Source organism: Helicoverpa armigera, chromosome 23, assembly GCF_030705265.1.
Source record: "Helicoverpa armigera isolate CAAS_96S chromosome 23, ASM3070526v1, whole genome shotgun sequence".
Taxonomy (NCBI): domain Eukaryota; kingdom Metazoa; phylum Arthropoda; class Insecta; order Lepidoptera; family Noctuidae; genus Helicoverpa; species Helicoverpa armigera.
The window spans coordinates 7425286-7442318 of record NC_087142.1 but is presented as its reverse complement, the minus strand read 5'-3'; the positions used below and the strand labels follow the sequence as shown (position 1 = coordinate 7442318).

General features: G+C 33.3%; 1 protein-coding gene across 5 annotated transcripts in view; it reads right to left on the bottom strand.

Annotated features, from left to right (window-relative positions):
- Trh (trachealess) overlaps window positions 1-17033 on the bottom strand; it is a 165061-nt gene that overhangs the window by 21898 nt on the left and 126130 nt on the right. For all 5 annotated transcript variants that reach the window (XM_064040818.1, XM_064040820.1, XM_064040821.1 and 2 more), the window contains one exon: window positions 9963-10201. In XM_064040818.1, the coding sequence (XP_063896888.1) occupies window positions 9963-10201 (239 nt within the window). The remainder of the gene's footprint in view (window positions 1-9962; window positions 10202-17033) is intronic.

Sequence of the window (17033 nt, the reverse complement as noted above, 5' to 3'; positions counted from 1 at the left end):
ATTTATTCAAATGATTTTAGAAAGCTGTCAAATCGGTTCGTTCTTTTAAGAGTGCTACAGTGCCACAGAGAGACAGAGTGGTCAAACTTATAATGCCCTTTTTGCATCGGGGGTTAAAAACTACTTGAGGTTCTAGTTTTTTTTTGTCTGCTCTTTACTATTTTCCGTTTTCAAATATTCTCATAGATTTGTATTACAGCAATAACATTTCTCCATAACAATTCCATATTCTATATTAAGACTAAAAACTAAAAAAAAAATACCTTTGTCATATCCTACGACCATAAGGTAAGTTAAAAACAAAAATAAAAACTATTCCGCTACATCTTTATACGGGTGTAGGGCGACCATGATTCAACGCTTTCAGCGGACTGTCCCGGGTAATGTTACAAAGCTACCGTAAGATAGGGGCTTTGTGATGTACTATGTATGGCAACACTGGCCGCATATTTTTGGCGTGAAATGAGGTAAGGTTTTAAGTATCGTAAAATTTAATCTGAAGTGAAGTATCGGTTTCGTTTATCTGTTTTGGATTAAGATGTCACAGTTGTTTTTTTTATGAGCGGTTTTATTGTATAGGTTTTGAAAAACTACTCGTTTTGAAAAACAGTTTGAAGTTTAAACTTTAAATGGTCGAAATGCGTGAATGTACCTACCAATTGAATAATCACACACGTTTTTGACCACATGTTTGACACATGTTTTTGTCTATGTTTAATACGCATAAATTATTTAACAACAATTTTTAATTATTCAAATAAAACTAACATATCAACTTAAATTTTATTTTAGTACCTAATACTTTGGTAAAATCTTCGTTTTAGTATTACCTATATTAATATATTTAGGTAAGGTTGCATACCACTACTTCCTGTACCACAAACTCCCAACCCACAGTCACCCCACAGTCATGCAGTCGGCATATCAAAGCGGTCTCCAGTCAGTTTTGTTGAATTAAATCGTAATAAAGAACGCGCCGAGGCTATCGCAGCATCGCTAGGGTTAAATATGTCCCACTAGCTAAATCTGACCATGTGAACATACTAGTTTTGTTTTGTGGTCTAAAGTACCAAGTTGTTTGGTATAACAATAAAAGTAAGGAAGTAAAGTAAAATAATTGAGTATTATTTTAATTTTATTTATAGGAAAGGTTGAATATATAGAAAAAAAATCTTAATAGATTTTTTTTTTTAATAAATAGAAACCCGAAGAATATCTAACGAATTAAAGCTTTTACTTGGGAACATAAAGTATACCTTTTAGGGTAACAGGTATTATGTATTTTACAGTTAGAGGTGACACAAATAGGTATCGTAAGGTCGCTGCTGATTCGTCGCTCAAAAATTACAGTATTTTTATAATTGTCGGTAATTTTTTTGAGAGAATAACTATATCCCTATTAATATTCCGGAAAAAGGATGATTAAGATACTTCTTTCACAAAATAAAACAAAAAAAATACTACCTAAGTACAGAAAATAAATCTAAATTGACACCACACCGTGTAACATTCGCCACCATTTATTTGGCTTGATCAACCCCAAGCGAACAAATTTTTATTAACGCCTTTAAGACTTCGTATAATTTTCTCATTACACCGGCCTGCCCTTAAGTCAGATATTGTCGCTATCACGACCGTAATTTGTAAGGCATTAGCAGTTAATAAAGTTACGTTATACCGTTTTAATACTGTTTTTTTTGTTTGGTAATGTGTGTGATATTAAAAATGTATGGTAAGATTATGATCATTCGTTGGTAAAACAATTTTGAGTGACTGCCAAGAAGGGTATTTTTAACTTATGAAGTGGAAATAGGTAACTTTTGAAGTATCATAACTGTAGTTACATATTGAGAAGTTGTCATTGGATAATTGATCGGTGTTCCACTTCTGTAGCTCGACTGCCTAGAAATATTTTTTTTACGAAATATCTCTCTTTTAACGGAGCCACATCTCGATAAATAAAAATAAATTACCATGATTGACAGCCAAAAAAACATGTTTATTTTCCTTTTTTTGTTCAAAAGGAAAAACACCACCCTCTAGTTAATTCTATACAGGGTAGCGTCCAGTTCGGGTAAATTTAATAACCACCCTTAGACGGCCAACACTTACAACAGATCGATTTGATACGAAATAAAGATTTGGCTGTATTTACACCGATGTGTAACGAGCGAAGATTTAGTTTTTTTTTATTTATCCACATTTTTTTAGAGATTATTAAAAAGGAAATTATTTTTATGATATCGAGTGCATGGCGGAATAAATAAAGAATAGGCAATATTGGAAAGTAATAGTGATTTTTCCTGAGGTTTGAGCAGGCAGGTATGTTTTTTTTCAGATCTGTTCCTGCCTTAAATGATGATGTCCAATTTATTTCCTCATTTCATAAAACGTAGAATTTTTTTTTGCAATTCATAAAACAAAAAAAAAAATAGATAAACCATCCCGCCCCTGCACATATTATGCACTCATAGTAAAATAGCAGTATATAATAACTTTCAGTAATTCAAACTAAAATTGTAACAAAAGCGCCAAAATCGTGCCCTTACAAAATCTAACCCGCAAACGCTGATGGCTATATTTATCGATGGCAAGCAATAATTTGGTCTTATTTGCCCGTTTGGACATGTGCGGCCAACCAATAACATTGACACTGTAGTGTTAGCACAGCGCCCAAATTAAATAAAACTCACCACTAATATACGAGGGGACGTAAGGACTTAAAGTGACCTTTAAGGATTTTTTTTTTTTGTATTTTCGTGCGTATGTCAAAATAGCGGCGGCAATTTTTTTTTTCTGTGGGTGTTAAAATATGGTAGATAAATTCAATTATATATATTATTTTTATCTGAGCATTACCACAAAGACCTGTGTCGAATCAAGATTACGTGTAAAATGTTTTTTAAAAAAAGGTATAAACCAATGAAAAAAAAAGTCTCCGAAAAAAATATAATTTTATTTTGTATTAGATGTATCTAATACAAAATCTATCTATGTATAGATATGTATAGATATATATAATATTTAATATAAAATAAAAAAAAACGGAGAATTTTTCGGAAATTTATACCTTCGGTCAACTATTTAAGACTGAAATAAAACCCAAATAGGGCAAAATTTTTTGTCCAGATGTGTTTCACTCTCCCTCAAAAATAACGCAAGTTAGAAGGCGTTGATTACCAACCCCTGGGGGCGCCACTTGACCGGAACTCGGGACCTCTAATGAAGAATAACCGCCCTTTGTGCTTCAGCCTCTTTATTTGACAGCGATCGAGAGGTTTTGAGGAAAAAGTTTAGTTTGCAAGTTTATTCAGTTGGGTAAAGAATGTGGTTTATTAAGTGTCATTGAATAATTATAAAATAGCGATACCTAATAATAAACTTTTACTCGAAAAGTAATCAGCATGTAATTGAGCTGCCGGCTAGACGTTACAATGTAATAATAAATCTCTACCCATTGATTCTACATAATAGTATGGTACAGATAACTGGGTTCAATATTTTTTATGTAAGTTCTTCCAGAAAATGAATAAATGCATCATTTTATATCACCACAATCCCCAATTTTTCACACTGCCATCAAAATCCTTTCACCGAAAATCCGTCCACCCGCAATTTCTGAAAAAAATCACAATTCCGAAACAATAATGAATTGTAACTAGCCAATTACACGGGCGGCCAACCCTTCATCCGCGACGCGGGGTCCAAAAGGCCCGATAGTCCGAAAACGGTCGATACCGAATAAAAATAGCTACAAAATCCCGGAAAACGATCCCGGATTCGGAACACGTACTGTCTATATAGAATAGCATGGTGATGATTGTGATGCACCGGGGAGGGACGCACAAAAATGGCGTTGGTGACTATTATAGATTGAAAGTAATGGCGTATTCGTTCAGTACCGCTTTTGTTATGGTAGTAAAAGTTATGATTCAGTTTTTCGCATTTCGCATTCAATCTAGTAGGTCTCTACGTTTCCGTGTCAAAACAAACTTTTATTTCGTTATATTTCTTAAGACAAAGCCGTAATATGTAGGTATTAACCGCCATTTAAAATCGACTTTCGAGATGTCATGCACGTAAAGCTTAACTAAATCAATTTGTAAAATAACGTTTATTTTTACAAAATAAATTAGTGAGCGTGTTTCTTCACTAAAACAAAGTAATGAAACAATTAGCGGAGATCAGAAAAACAGCTTTCTCTTAGAAAAGTAATTAGTTATTACTCAATATTATCTTCAGAAACCAAAGATGATATTTTTATTTCTTCGTTTGTTTGCTCGTATCATGAAACACATCACGATTTCAATACGAAAGTCTTTAACATATTAATAAGTCGGCGACTTCTTATTTAATTATGCCCGGTTGGGCCGAGCCGGGTGCCCCCGGTTCATTATTGCCCGGATTAGCGGAAGGGTTAGCTTGACCGGGCAAAGATCCCTTATTTCTTAAGGTAAAAGTTCTGTTATTTACTTTTGTGCTGATACGTGGGAGCTTTGACTTTATTAAAATAAGCTTCTTTGTTGTTTATATTGAAAGAGTTCTTTTGTTATATTTTGTGAAGGTGTTGTGTGTTTTCTTGGCGTACGGTCTTGATTCATATGATAAGAATAGATGTTTTTAATGGAGGTCCTACATGAGTATTATGTTAATTTTTCTACTTAATTTTTATATGAAAATGTGACATCAAGCTTTTGAAAAAAACTTAATATCATGCAAAGTATCCTTTCGATTTCAACATAAAGAGGGAAAAAAACATAAAAACTTTGCTAATTTCAGCAAAAACGAAATGACCGAAAACGATTAAAGGCATTTAGCTTAACAGAGATACCACTTTGACACTAACCCCACACAATTAATATAAAATTCTATCTATCTATGATCAGCAAAACAACAGATACAATATTGGAAACGACCGTAATATCAGCAACAAAAATACCAGCACAAAACTAACCCTGTTGTCGCTATGTTCCCTTTATTTATTGTTATTTTTCTATTTCGTTGGCAGATGTGCGCGCTATGATTTACAACCGGCCCGTATTAAGGAACGTGAATTATAACGCCCGGACTGGCCAGGGAAAACTTGTTTTCTATATTTTACAGCGAAAACTAAGGTTTGTGATAAATTTATTGATTTTTGTGAAGTTTTTAGTGCAGGAAAGTTTTCAGTTTTCTTACTCGAAATTTAAGTTCTAAGAATGGGTTAAAAATAGTTACTATTATGAAATTTTTTTTTTTGAGATTTTGTCTATCTTAAATAAATAATAAATAAATTATATCGCGACACCTTCACACACGGTTGATTAGCTCCATGGTAGGTAAGCTATTTATTAGCTTGCGTTATGGATGCTAATTCAACTGATATACTACATATACTTTGCCTATAAATACTTTTAATACTTATATTACATTTTTATATGGCCAGACATATTATTTTGACTGCACTTTTTATGATAAAAATTTGTAAATCAGAAATTCAAAAATTCATATCAAACTGGATAATAATCTCATAACCGCCCATAAAAATTAATAATTCACGAACCCAATTCAAAACTCATAAAACATGAACATCGAAAGGAAACCAGTTACACACGTCTGTTCACCGCGAGATCCGACGCCCTTCTAGCAATAAATCACCGGTGCTGCCACCATACGGCAATATGTGAGACATGTGTTTACACAGAAGTTAATTTGTCGAATTTATCTGCCTTGTCTTATGTTGCTATGGAGAAATATTGCCCCGTGTTTGTGTTTTGGTTCGCCCGTTTTCGGAAACGTAGGTGAAATAAATTGTGTTTGATAAGTTTTGCTCGAAAATTTTTGACGTGAGTAGATGAAGGGTTGCTAATCGGACACAGATTTATTTATTATTTATTAAAATATTTTTTATATTAATTTATTGATTTTATAACAGACACTTGATATTGTTATTAATAAAGATTCAAGAATATTGTTATAGTGACTAGACTTATAAAAAATCTGTATTAAGTCACAGCATTCGTCATAAAACTGTCAGGTCTTACTGCATTTCGGCGCACATATAGCTAGACATATAATAGCTATAATATCTCATAAATCTCAACTCAATTTGTCAAGCGTATCCGGTCGTCAGCGAATGCCTATCACTCAATTACTCCGCATCACCATCAGCTCGAAGTAATTGCCATCAAATTGACATCGTTGACATTTTGTGTCAACAGAATAAATTAGAATGTCACTAGTGGATAATTGTTGAAATTGGTAGGTTTAAATATTTGTGCGTTATTAAATAATGATATAAAAATTAAGCAGAGCTCTGGTAATTAAGTACCTATTAAAAAGATTTAAAAGACCTGTATTAGACAAGTCATATTTTATTTGACAGAAGTTTGATTAAAAAGTGGTCTTTGGCGATGGTGACCACATATTGTCATCGATGGGGTTAACCAAACGGAACCCGTTTCAATACATTTTCGGTAACAATAGACACTAAAAAAGATGACAAATGCAAATTCGTCATCAGTCATCATGAACCAAAGAATAATTCCTAAAGAATTCCGCAATTAAAACCGCAAGACGCACAGTGGTAACACCAATTAAACGGGCCAGACAAAATCGTCAAACGAACCCCACAAAATTTGAATATCCCAGTCACGTTCGCCAAATAAGCAACACTAACAAGCGGTATATCGGTTGCACTGATTGTTAATTGATTAGATTAAAAATTTTGTCCCAATTCGGCGCGTATTGTTACATTGGGGGAATGCCCTAACGAATTAATTAGATATTTTTAATGGTGAAGGTGTATTTCACAATTTGGATGTTGACAGATGGATTATAAGATTAGCCTGTTGGTTTCTTTGGTAAGTAAAACTTTATCTTGTTACTTGATTGTGGGGTAAAGTATTTGATGCTACGGATACTGTGAACTTTTGATCTGATTAAAGAAAAAGTGTAATCAAATTACTTGTAAATGTTAATAAGAAGTTACTAAAATAATACATGGTCAAAAGTATGGAATTTTTACTAAATTTTGTCTTCAAACTGTGGCCCCGAACCTGCTCTCATTGACTGATATTAATGCCACTCACTTTATTACATTCGGAACTCTTATTACTCCCATAAGGGCCCATAAGTGATGTATGTAGCTAATAAATTACGCAATTCAGATGCAACACATGAGACGCACAAATTTTTACGATTCCAAACTACACATTCCTAAATTCCCCAGCAAATCTTTATTGCATACACAAGTGTATTTTGTCTACAGAATTTTACCCTACAATAACATTTTGTAAGACAATTTTGACACCCCTAAACACTCGTGTTTTATTATGTTGAATATTTTTATTTGAATACGCAGTACCCACCTTGGAAATTGAGTTAAAATGACAGTGGCATACGTAGTGATTCGCCCCGTGGTCGCATTAAGCGCATTAGGGGCCAAAATTGGATTTGTCGGGGGCTTTTTATTGGTACACTTGTTACGAAATTTTGGAACTGTGCGTTTAAAAAAGCTGTGTCTATGTGATGGTATGTGTATTGTGTTCATATTGGCATTTTGGACTTTAATAAGTTATATTTATTGGTGGTCTTATTCGATCCAGACCTACTATTTTAAAAAAATCTGCCTGCCTGCCTTTTCCCAACTATATTGGGGTCGGCTTCCAGTCTAACCAGATGCAGCTGAGTAGGTACCAGTGTTTTACAAGGAGCGACTGCCTCATCTATACTAATTTATTTGTATAATTGTATATGATCATTGATCAGTATCGACATATGTAATAAACATAATGACATGTAATTCCTAAGTATTCGATGTACGCACAGATTAGTAGCTCACATCTATTTCTCAGATATTCAAATGTGACCCGCACATATTTTAATATGTCTTACTTTAATTAACTTGTTAATTAAAACCTTCATACGAGTAATTATCTTGAAGTTTTACGCAATTCTAGTACAAACATTTACATAGGCTTTATTTATAGAGCTTAGGTAAGGTCTTAGGATTGCTTACTTAATCATTGTGAAACGATTTAATGAGGTCTGTTATTTGTCTATACATAAAGTTCAAATTTCTTGCATATCTCATAAGTAACGTTCCTTATTCCCAGGAATAAAAAAAATATGAAAAATTTACGAAATCCTTCAATCAGGGTCAGGTAAATAATTTACTTTTGAAAACAACATTTTTATCCCTCTCGTTTATCCACTTTTTAAGACATTTTTTTTATTTTTTACATAAGTTTCATTTCATTTTCTGCCAAATGAATAAAAAAAACAAGGCACAGTATTCCCACTAAAACATGTGCAAGGTAGCTTCCACAAATAAATATTTGTACTTTTACCCGACTGCGCATATTTGACAGATTGCGGTGAATCAGTATCCCTAAGGCGCATTTATTTGTGAACACGCTTCGTTTCACATTGTTTTGATTTACAAGGAGCAGTTTTTTTGTCCAAATTGATTCGATTTTGATGCACTGTGCGAATTTTGGGTGACAGTTTTTCTTTTTATACTCCTTAGCGATTGACTGTAATGGGTGTTTTTTTGTAGATTTATTTATTTATTTATAATTATTGCACATAATGTAAAATGGCAGACTTAGGGTGATGAAAAGAAAGTATTAGTAGGTGCAAAGAAATAGATGAAAAAAGATGTTACTCTTTTTACCGATGTGGTAATGAGTATATTGTTTTTTTTTTCAAAAATATTTTTGGTAGAATTCCGTAAACTGTCACCAATAACAAAATTACTACTCAAATAACCACCAATCACCGTACTATTCTGCTGCCACTACACTACCCACTTGTTTTGCTGTCTGTACAAGGGGTGCTTTAACATAGTTATCTCCACAATGACTTGACGAAGGCAAATCTGATTTGCTAACCCTCCAACGTTATTTTAAACCTAGTCTGTCATTCTGCATAGAGGGTTAAACAATTGGATATTTAAGTTAAGTTTAGAGGTATAAACTTAATGTAAGTTGTTAAGGGTTAGGTATGGTTTATTTAAGACTGTCTTGCGGCTTGGTTTAAATAAGTAATTTGGTGTTTTGAAAATTGTAGTTGATTTGGTTTTTATTTGTTTGAGGAATGTTGTTGTGCTTTCGAGATTAAGTTAGGTTTCGAAAAATAAGATAGATTTGCAAAAGTACAATAATATAATAAAGCGGAAGAGTTTGTTTGCCTCGAATCAATTTTAAGAATATTTCAGTGTTTGATATGCTCATTAATGAGAAGAAGGCTGTAGCTATTCCACTTTTCATATTTTTATAATATGTTTGGTTCCACAAGACGCGGTGCTTTTGTAGCTACAAGCGCTGATGGAAATATGATTATAAGGATTGTTAGAAGGATGATCAAAAAACTATTCTGACAATAGTTACAAGCTACCTTTGTCTATGACTCACAAAACCAAACTTTAAATACCAACTTACTGAGTCGAGTAAGACCGGATGTGTTTCACGGATTGGCGCATGGAAGCCGCATACGTATTGATTCATTTATACAAACAGAAGAAAGTTTATTTTGCATTTGATTGAAATCTATTGGAGAAATCTATCCGGGTGACGCTTAAGAAGTAAGGACTTGTGTTTGACGTATCTATTAATACTATTTCGCGAGCTATGTCTGCAATAGAGAAACTTGTTTGAAATCTGCACATAAAAGCTCCTAGTTCTGTTCAAAATAATAATTAATAAAATTAATTGAATCTACCTATAGTTTTAAAGCTAATCCTTATAATTTCTTTTATTTAAAATCCTAATTAAAACTTTTTACCTAATTCTAATTGAGTATCAACTTTTTCGACCATTCCAATTGGATAACCGCTTATGGAAACATTTGCTTAGTATAGGTACAGAGTAGGTATGGGTTCTTCCAATCCGAAAAACAAGTGACAATCTGCACTTCATACAGGCACTTCCATTCACAAAAACAATTGACAATCTACATATAATATCTTATAAGAACCTTACCTTTAAGCGCCTTGCTAGACGGAGGAGGGTCCCGACTCCACGGCGGATCCCCATGTCCTGAGAAATCCCGTAACTTCAGGTAGCTAATAGTCAGCCTTATAATGGAAGCTTTGTCCAGTTGACTGGTGATGGCAGCCGGGAGAGGTAGCATCTTGGCCAGCTCGTAAAATTCGTAGTTTTCCTTGCCCCGTCTCGAACGGGCGGCGTCCCGGCTTTTCTCTTTCCGAAGTTCGAGGATGCTGTAAGGAAATTTTTGGGTGTTAGATTGGTGTGGTTTTAAGGTGTGAGTATGGCTATGGTTATTAGGTATCTTACAGGTCTTTAAGTATTTAAGATTAAATAAGTGCGTATTTACGTCTTAGTCTACGAGCTTTAAGAAATACCAGTTGGTTGTATAAGACCGTTTTTTTACTCCTTTTACTGAATGAAAGCGTTTGTGTAAAGAAGACTTGGTGATGGTGTTATAAGTTTTCCCAACAACCATGTTGCTTATTTACCTACATTTTATACAAATAGGCAACATGGCACATATTAAAGCTTATTAATTTAAAACGATTTGGTCTCGACATAACCAGTTACTTCTGTAATATTTATCCCTTCAATCCATCACAGTTACCTTTATCTAAACTCCCTCATACAACACCTCATTCTACCTCTAAATAAACCTAAAAAATCTACACAAAATAACAGCAAATTCTTCTAAAATATATAGTACATTAATAAAGAAAAATCCGCCCAGTTTAGCCCAACTGTGGGTGTGTTCAGGACACTCCCAGAGCCCGCCCAGAGGCGGAGCTATACCCAGCTCTTAATACTTACTACACGTATAAAAGTATAAAAGTCAGAAATTTGCATTAGAGTACGAAAGATGTTACTGTATACTTAATTAAATTTTAATTTACATGTTTTTGTATTTTAATGTACAGTAATAAAGTTGAGTTTTTTGTTAATTGGATTTGTAGTAAAGTTGGGTTGGTTTATGTTGGGTTTTAATTTTGTTTTCGTGTTTGAATTTTAAATTTTGATAGTTTATTAGATGTCGTGTTTGAATTTAAGTTCTAAGTGTAGGTTGGTATACAAAATTAACAATTGTTTGAACTGAAAACATTAAAGTTCAATAATTTTACAGTACATTCCACCCGTTAATTGAGTTACTGATTATGATCGTGTTCTTATAAGATTCAATTATTTAATATCCAAAATGCAGCTTTTTACAATGCCCCGAAAATTACATTTCTTTTTCCATTTAATGTGCCCGAATACGAATAACGATTACTTTACCTAGGCACCAATCAATAAAAGAACACGCAAAATTCCTTTACATTTTCTATATTTTTAATGCAATTAAATCTAATAGCGCGCTTTAAAAAAACCGACTCCTAAATGTAGCCTAAAAAGTCCATTTACCTAAAGCACCTAATAATGAGACATTAAGCCGTGTCTACATCAGCACAAACTTTACAGCGTTCTAAACCGAAGGTGCGAAGTAAGCAGTGTCCAGTTTACGATCGTACGATTACGTTACCCGTGAGACCTCCGCTTTATTGGCACCTGAGTAAGGCTATTTCAAAATTGGAAGCCTTTTTTTACGATTTTTTTAAAGGTTTTGCTTGTCTTTTGTTTGGACAGTCTGGATGTTCTGGAATGGTCTCGAATGAGGTTGGATGTTACTTTTGAAAAAAGGAATAGGATTCTACTTTTGAATTCCAGTTTTTAAACTTTCTTTACATTTCTATTATTTTGTTTCAAGTGACTTCTGTGAAATCTGAATTGAGAATAACGTACCTACCTAAATATAACTTAAACCTGAATTAATAGCCACTTTATAAAACTTGTTAGGAATGTTATAACTTAGTGACCAAGCTGTAATCATGAAATTGATCTTTAAAGCTATTACTAAATATTTTGAAGAATTGGGATCTTTTACAATCATCCTTAAAAACCCCTTTTACTCACAAGATAAAGTTTTCAAAACAGCCAATAGGATTTTTTAAAGAAACCTTTTCCAATCAAGATTACGAAAACTAGGTATTTTAAAGCGTAACTTTTCCCTTATCTTAAATAACTGCGCCTAAGGGACTAATAGCGTTTAAAAATATAAAGAAATGCGAAACAACCCCTTCGTAAATCTGATTTCCCGATAAACGTTAGTAAACTGTTACCGGTTAAGGGCGGGTTATATGGACGCAAGTTTTCCTATTTAATGTGAATGATTGGTAAAAAAATGGAATTGGTTAGATATTGCAATGTTGACAAAAAATTATATAATTATTTTGAAACTATTCAAAATGTTTACAATTTTAAGATTTGTAAAGGAATACTTTTACCGCACCTACTTTATTTCTAAATTAAAACTTTAACTATGTATATTCAATTGCTAGGTAAATAAGCCGATACCTACTGGTGAATATGTTTGACCACAATTTGATACAAAAATAGGTAAGCACAGTTGTGGTAGTACAATTACCTAATTAGAAAAGGTAGCCTAAGCCTGAATTGAAAATGACTAGATAGCCAATAGCTATAACGTATTTAAAAAAAAATTACAATCCTTTGTTTGCAATCACAATTTTGCGTATTGTCTAGACAATTCACCATTGTAGTAAAAATGATGTACAAAACAATAAAATCGATATGCAAATCGATTCGCAAATGTGGTCGATTGAATCGAATAATTGACACATAGCGAGGGAGGATTATTGTACTAATATTAGCTACTGAGTCATTATGAGGTCAGTAGGTATGTCAGCTTATGGTGAAACGATGTGTGAGTGTGTGATTGAGTGTCATTTAATTGTGTCGCAGTAAATATCAACTTGAGTTTTGAATAATTTAAGTTTGTTTACCTTTAAAGTAGGATGACATAATAGGTAATTAGGTATTTATTAAATGCAGGCTCTTGGGTCCAACAATGTAGGTATACATATTTTGAGTAAATAGTCTGAAATGCACTATTCTTATTAATTAAAACTATTCTACGAGTATCATTGTTTTTTTTTTTGAATTTTTTTCAACACAAAAAATAAAATTCATAAAGAAGAAATAAATATAAAACTGTCATGTAAACCCACCTTAACTATGTCCGATTTAAACCAAGGGTTAGAATGGTCAGTTAGGGGCATAACATTGTTTAAAATAACTTTACAGTTAGGGCGGCACCCCCTTGTCTTGACCGCCCTAAGATTAGGGTGAATTATGGTTTTTATATAATTATCCTTTTTTAAATTTAATTAATCGAATTATTTTATGATTAGTTAGTTACATTAGTTTTATCAGTTTTGTTTTTTTTTTATTCTGATTATTATAGATCTTATTGCTATTGCCTATGTTTACCCAAGTTGGTTGACCGTTTTTGGGATAAGAAAAATCGTCATTTCTCAAATTCTGATCATTTTCAATTAGCTGTCCAGGGGCTTTAAATTGTTAGTTAAGTTAAAAAAATGTATTTCCCGTCCATTGTGATACATGTCTTTACGAGTATGATTGTACTAAATCCTAAACTTAATCGATCCAATTTATCTCATATAATCAAAATCATTAACGCATTAATATTATCGGATCACGTAAACAAATAAGAAATAAGATAAATCCATAATAATTAAAATATTTACTTTTAAAATAATATTGTAATCTCAGAAAGGTAAAAACTTGAGTCCTCATGATTACCAGTTTCCCATTACAGTATGTAAAAGTAAGAAAAAACGGTACTTTTCACTGACCATATTCAAAATGGTTTTATAACCATATGGAGAAGTTAAAATGGGTCTTATCAGGATAGTAACAGTACATGATATACTTAAAAAAGTAAGGAATGTTAAAAACTTAAAAGAGACATTAAGAAAATTGTTTTGTACTTAAGTAGTTAAAATTGCAAGTCCAGATTTACTTTTACAGAATAAAGAATTAAATTATCAGTGTATTACGTAATGTAGGGAAGAATACTTTTAGTATTTACCTTATTTTTGCATTTGGTCTTAAAGTTATATTTGATGGTTGTCAAATCGATTAAATAGGTAATAATATAATCTTTGTTTCACTGATTTATTTTTAGTTTATTTTCACTCTGACGTATCAAAGAGTAAGTAATAGGTAAATAGGAGGAAATGTATACATTTAGGTAAAAGAAAGGTGACATTGCCCTTACAAAAATAACACACGTATTATTATGATATTTCTCTTCCCAACAAGACTAAAACCAAAAATAAATATAAAAGCAAGACTCTCCAATGCTTTTTGTTCTGTCCAATTTTTATGACGAAACTCCCTTCATCTTAGAAGTGGCCGTCTTTAAGTGTTCGTGTACGTGCCTCAACACCCTGCTCACCTGGGAATCGAACCCACAATACGCCACTAACGCCTTGACCCTCTACAAATACTCCCTTGAAAACTTCAAGCCAAAATCAACCTTGAGACTACAAGCATAAAGTCCAATATCTAAAACAAATGCCAACCGTTCCATTGGTCAGTGATGATTAGTGTGATATTCCAAAAAGGGCTTAACTCCTAAATATGACACACAAAAGTCAACTTTATGACGTTGACATAGGAGTCAAAATCAAATGTTCAGAAAAGAAACAAAAAGAATACTCCTGCAAATTGAAATAGGAGAAACTCGTAGAAAAAAGTCCGGGATTCGAAGCCGGGAGAGGTCGTAAAAAGGCTAGTACGCAACCGTGTCGCAGTAGTTACGGTTAATGTGTCCCGGACAAATTGAGTTGTGCCCGGCTAGGAAAATTAGCTGTCCCCCGGGATTCGGGGATATTTCCCGGAGTCCGGGATAAGTGACGGATATGACATGACTATTTATGAGTTGCATTTTATTGCATCGATTGTATCATCTTACTGTTTGTTTTGATCCATCACTATCTATAAAGATACTTTACTACCAAATGCCCTCATACCTATTAGACATTGGGTACTTACAGCAAAATTACAAGGTAACACCCTAAAAAACCCTAAACTATATTTTGGGAGACATATGCATTAGTATGTCTCTTTGGTCCTAAGATTCATACACTTAGTAATGACGACAGAATCTCTAACAACGCGGAACTTATCAATCTCTTGTACTACGCCACACTGTCAATACACCATGTATTTCCCATCACACCATTAAAAACCACTTACAAAAGGCATTATTCACACTTTATCACTTAATTGGGACCAAATCTTATGTCTCTCATACAATCGGAACCAACCCTAAGCTGCCACCGAAATCTTCTGACAAAAAGATTATCCGAAATATACTAACATGTCAATAGATCGACGCTTGTTAAATTGTCACCCGTCACCTCTTTAGGGTTACCGTTGAAAGGTTAACACCTTCACGATTAACCCTAAACGGGGGTATTTAATACCCGGCTTTTGTGGAGACCCTGGGAATCTCTGAGCATTTTCCCCTTGAATGGTTCCGAGTCTAAACATTGGTGCTTTGTTGCGGTTAAAATGAGTTTATTGGAAATAAAGTTAACGGTTTATAAAGAGATAATGGTGAAGTTTTATTATTCAGATGGATAAAATGAGGTAGTTATTATGTCTTCCGTTTTACTGTGAAGCAGTGTCATCATAGATTTAATGCAGACTTTATATTAGATAAAGTGACAGATAAATTTATGCAGACGTTCTAACTATTCTTTTAAGAGAGTAATGAACATAAAGAATGATGGAATGCAAGTAATATCCATTAAGTATTATAAAGATGTAATATTAAGATTAATCTTGTATAATTTTACCATTTGCTTGAACACAATTCATTTAATTAATAAAATGACAACAATTTTACAGTCATCTGTCATATCGTAAAATGCCATAATAACCCCTAAGAAAATCTTCATGTTTAAGTACCACAATAAGCCCACAAAACCCTCTCATACAAAATATGACACCACATTCAATATCAAGTGGTTTTTGTCACCAAATATGTATGTAAAGTACTTCATATTTCTTTATTCGACGATATGGTTTAAAATTTTACATTGTACATTTTAGGGTTATGAGTGGGTATTGAAGTTTCGGTACCTTGGGAAGATGGGTGCAAGTATTGCTACCCTTGAATTCTGTCTTAATCTTTTTCTTTGCTTTGTAAAAGATTACGTTTGTGGTACAATCGTTTAAGATGTAGCTGTCAATAATGTAAGGGTTGACAAAATTGCGACACATTTTGTGGCGTATCTCAAAGTGGGATAAATAATAATTCTGTAGGTACAGTTCTCGCCAAACTTTTTGTCACCATAGATTGCAATTTTAAAAATTGCACTAAAACTCCATCAAGGGTTAAGCCGTTTTTCAATTTGTAACCAGCAAGTCACTGCAGGCTATAATCGTCTAATCTCCCAGCTACGTCTAGTAAATACCTTTCGACTTTCTTTAGGAAACTTTTCAAAGAGATATTTACACCCTCACTGAGGGTCGGCTAGTTTTCTTTAAAAGCATGGACATTTGAACCCTTGGAATTTAGTCAACCGTTCCGTCCCTAGAGCCTTGAAACCCCTACGGTCAGTCGTAAGAAATTCAAATAAATCGACTGTATTCACACACTTTTGGATGAATTACTTCAAATGACAACTCAAAAAAACAGCTATAAGTAGCAGTTTTCGTTGTAAAATATGCTGTGCCAAATGAAGCTTTAAGTGTAATGCTAGCTGAAGTTAATTGAAATCACGTTTGGCATAATGACGGGTCATTTCAAAGCAATAGAATCGCACACAGTATTGTCACGTTGCCAGCGTATCCACTAATTGAATTCGGAATACATTAGCGTAACAGTTCAGTTGTATCAAAAACTGTTGATGGAGAGACAGAGAAAATAAATGATGAAGATGAAAGAAATGTAGAAGGCTCAATTATTAAGGACTGTAAAGATAATAACGTTATAAATGAAGATTTTAAACCACGCAAGGAACCTATACTTAGCAAAGATAGTACGCGATGTGAATAAAAAGAAAAATCGTAGCTAGTGCATAAAAAGACAGACGCTAATCAGACGTTAGGCGTTAGTCACCGGGGTTATTCCTGGCATTCGAAGTATTTAGCCAGTTTGTTTTCTACTCCATTAATATTCTAATTAGTTTG